The sequence below is a fragment of the Sorex fumeus genome, unplaced genomic scaffold (genome assembly GCF_029834395.1).
Source record: "Sorex fumeus unplaced genomic scaffold, SorFum_2.1 ptg000039l, whole genome shotgun sequence".
Classification (NCBI taxonomy): Eukaryota; Metazoa; Chordata; class Mammalia; order Eulipotyphla; family Soricidae; genus Sorex; species Sorex fumeus.
In genome coordinates, this window is record NW_026606096.1 from 15,224,367 (window position 1) to 15,227,397 (window position 3,031).

At 44.1% G+C, this 3,031-nt stretch overlaps 1 protein-coding gene across 1 annotated transcript; it reads right to left on the bottom strand.

Moving 5' to 3' along the window:
• Positions 1 to 296: 296 nt before the first annotated feature.
• LOC130028154 (tripartite motif-containing protein 75-like) lies at positions 297 to 1,709 on the bottom strand. The gene has a single exon (XM_056118862.1). The coding sequence runs from the start codon at positions 1,707 to 1,709 to the stop codon at positions 297 to 299; it is 1,413 nt and encodes a 470-aa protein (XP_055974837.1).
• Positions 1,710 to 3,031: the final 1,322 nt, after the last annotated feature.

The following is a 3,031-nucleotide window of genomic DNA, read 5'->3' on the forward strand; positions in this document are numbered from 1 at the left end:
CAATGTACATTTCCTGCCACCAGTTTCCCTTCATCCACCCTCTTCACCACCCCCTGCCACCATCACCATCTGGCTTCATTTTTCTCTATGGCAGACATTTTTCTTCTCTCTCTTATTTTGCTTTTAGACACTGTCGTTTGTAATATTTCTACTGAACGGATCTCATGAATATCAATTTACATTCTTTCAGGACTCAGTTTTTGTCCAGAGTGATATTTTTGAAAACATTTTGATATTCACTGATACTGAATTAATCTTCGATTTGCAGTCCAAAAAGTATAAGATAAAAAATAAATTCATTCTGTAGATAAATCTCTTACTGTAGACACTATAAGAGGGGTAGAATCCTGGCCCACAAGGAAGTAAGGCTTTAGTACATCAGAAAATGTCTCCAGGAAGGAATAGATGTGAGACCTGTCACGGGCATTATAAAAAGAAATCTGTCCCAGCTCATAGTCCAGGAAAATTCCAATCTCTGTTGGCCTGCCCTTCAAAGCATGGACTGTTACAGAACCTCTGGCCAGGTAGTCACCATTCTGCAGCTGTATCATCCAGTGTTTGTTTTTACCTGACAGGGGCAGCTGCCCCTTGCTGGAAGGGGCATCTGTGCACACCCCCACGGCCCACTCAGGCTTGTTGCCCACCTGCACTTCCCAGTAATGTCGACCAGAACGGTATCCTTCAGAGCCCAGAACCACTAGATCATTGGGATATTGCTTTGATTTCCCATCAACTTTTGATTTTTTCTTCATATAGATCACAGATTTTCTGTCCTCCGATAGACAGAGACTGGGATGTGCCGTTAGGGGATCCAGAGTCACTTCTTCCTGGAATCTCTGGATGATTTTCTCAAGCTCTGAGTACAGGGGAGGAAGACTCCAGCCTTCTTTCTTGAACTGAACAGTCCACACAGATGGAAATTTTAGGTTCTCACACCTGTTCCGGATATTCTCAACCTCTCTCAGCATACTCCCCTCAGACATCACAATCCTCTCTGTTGCCTCTATGAACAGAGCTTTCAGGGTATTGAAGTAATCAGAAATTGCAGAGAAGTTGGCTCTGAGTTTATTTTGAAGGTCTCTGTGTTCTAGATTCAACCTGGAGAATGTTGCTTCTTGCTTTTTTTCCACAATCTGGTACAGTTGCTCAAATTCAAAGACTAATTGACCTCTCTGCTTTGCCATGTATTCTTTCATTTCCAGTATTTTTCTCTGTTGGGTGACTGCTAGTTTTTGCACTTGTGCCAACCTTTTCTTCAGGGACTCCTTGTAACTACTGAGCCTCTGCCTCTGATGAAAGGCGGCCTCCCCCACAGGTTTCACATTGCGGCCCTGGTGGGGAGGAAGCTGGATGCACTGGGGACACACCAGCTTCTGGTCATCCTCACAGAAGAGGCTAAGGACCTGGTTGTGCTCCTTACACATGTGATCCTCTCCTTGCACCATCTTGCTGCTCCTGAAGCTGTGGAGGCACTGGGACAGGTCCACCAGCCTGCCCAGCTGGGGGTTGTCAGTGAAGAGCCCCTCCATGTGTGGATATTCACAGACAGGGCAATGGAACATGTACTGTAGATTGCTCCATGACATACGAATGCAGGAGGCACAGAAGTTGTGCCCGCAGGCAATGGTGACGGGGTCGTTGAAAGGGGACAGGCAGATGGGACAGAGGAGCTCTGCCTGCACAGTGGCCAGTGTTGCTGACACTGCCATCCTCAGGACCAAGAAGGCAGGGCTGAAGTGGATTTTCTCAGAATGTTCGTCTCCTCAGGGCTCTCTCCTGTCAAAAACAAGCACATGCTCAGTACTCTGAACTGACATCAATGTCTCTTTCTCAATGACATGCTCCGTGACAACTTGCACATCTCCAGTCCCAGGTACACAGGTCAGTGCCCAGCAGATCTCCACTCTCCACAACCAGCCAATTACAGATGTTTGGTAATGTCAAGACAAGTGAAGTTCAGAAATTCTGAGGTACAGATATCTGTAAGGATGCTAAAATTCCATCCTGAGGATGACAAGGTTGTCCTACATGCAAGAAGGGATAGCAATTTACCAGTGCCACTGTCCACTGCTACTTTCAAGGCAACCACTGATTGACCTCACCACCAGTAAAATCCACATCCACCCCCATCAATCTCAGAGGGGTTTCCTAGAAATAAAGCCCCTGGTACTAAGTGAGATTCTCCCAAAGTCACCTAATTAATCTCTGAGATTAGGGAAAGAACTCACCTTAAATCAATGAGATGAGAATGCCAAGGACTTCCTGTAAGTTCAATAGTAGATAGAGAATATTCAAAAATGTACAATAAGGCCCTACCCAAAACAGGTGCTAATGTAGTACTAAATTATATGCTTGGTGTCATTCCCACTCCAGCCCAATCTTTACCACATAATGCTGTAGTACTGCTACTCACCAAAAAAAATTATATTTCTGTTCTGCCTGACTTCTTGTAGCTGGTCTTCAGGTGAATCTCCCTGTGGATTTCTGTAGTTCATGGACTTCTGTAGCTTGGTAGTCAATCTTGTTTGCTTTTCTGTAAGCAAGGTATTTATATACTGTTAAGTAGGTGGAGCTTTCAGACCCACCCAGTTAAGGCTAAATGGAAAAGAACAAGGCTGCTGGCCTGGATCTGATAGGATATTTGGAGGTATGATTGGTTTGGGCAGTGCTTTCCTGACTAAATAAAGCCAGGTAGACCCTGGAACTGTGTTCATATGCAAAATCTTGCTTTCACTATCAATAGCCTCCTTTAATCTCAATGCCCTTTATTTCCATCCTAGATAAGGAAGAAACATAGGAAGTTGTGTGGCAGGCTCAGTCTCTTAGAGAAGTATAATTGGGTTAAAAGTTTCTTCTACTAACTGTCTATGGTAAAGACTAGAGACCTTACACATTATTTTTACTCTAGCATGTAAAATTTACCTCCTGATTGACAGCCAATTATAAAAAAACAAACAAACAAACACTGTCCTCTCGTTGTTCATCGATTTGCTTGAGCGGGCCCAGTAATGTCTCCATTTTTTTTTTTTGA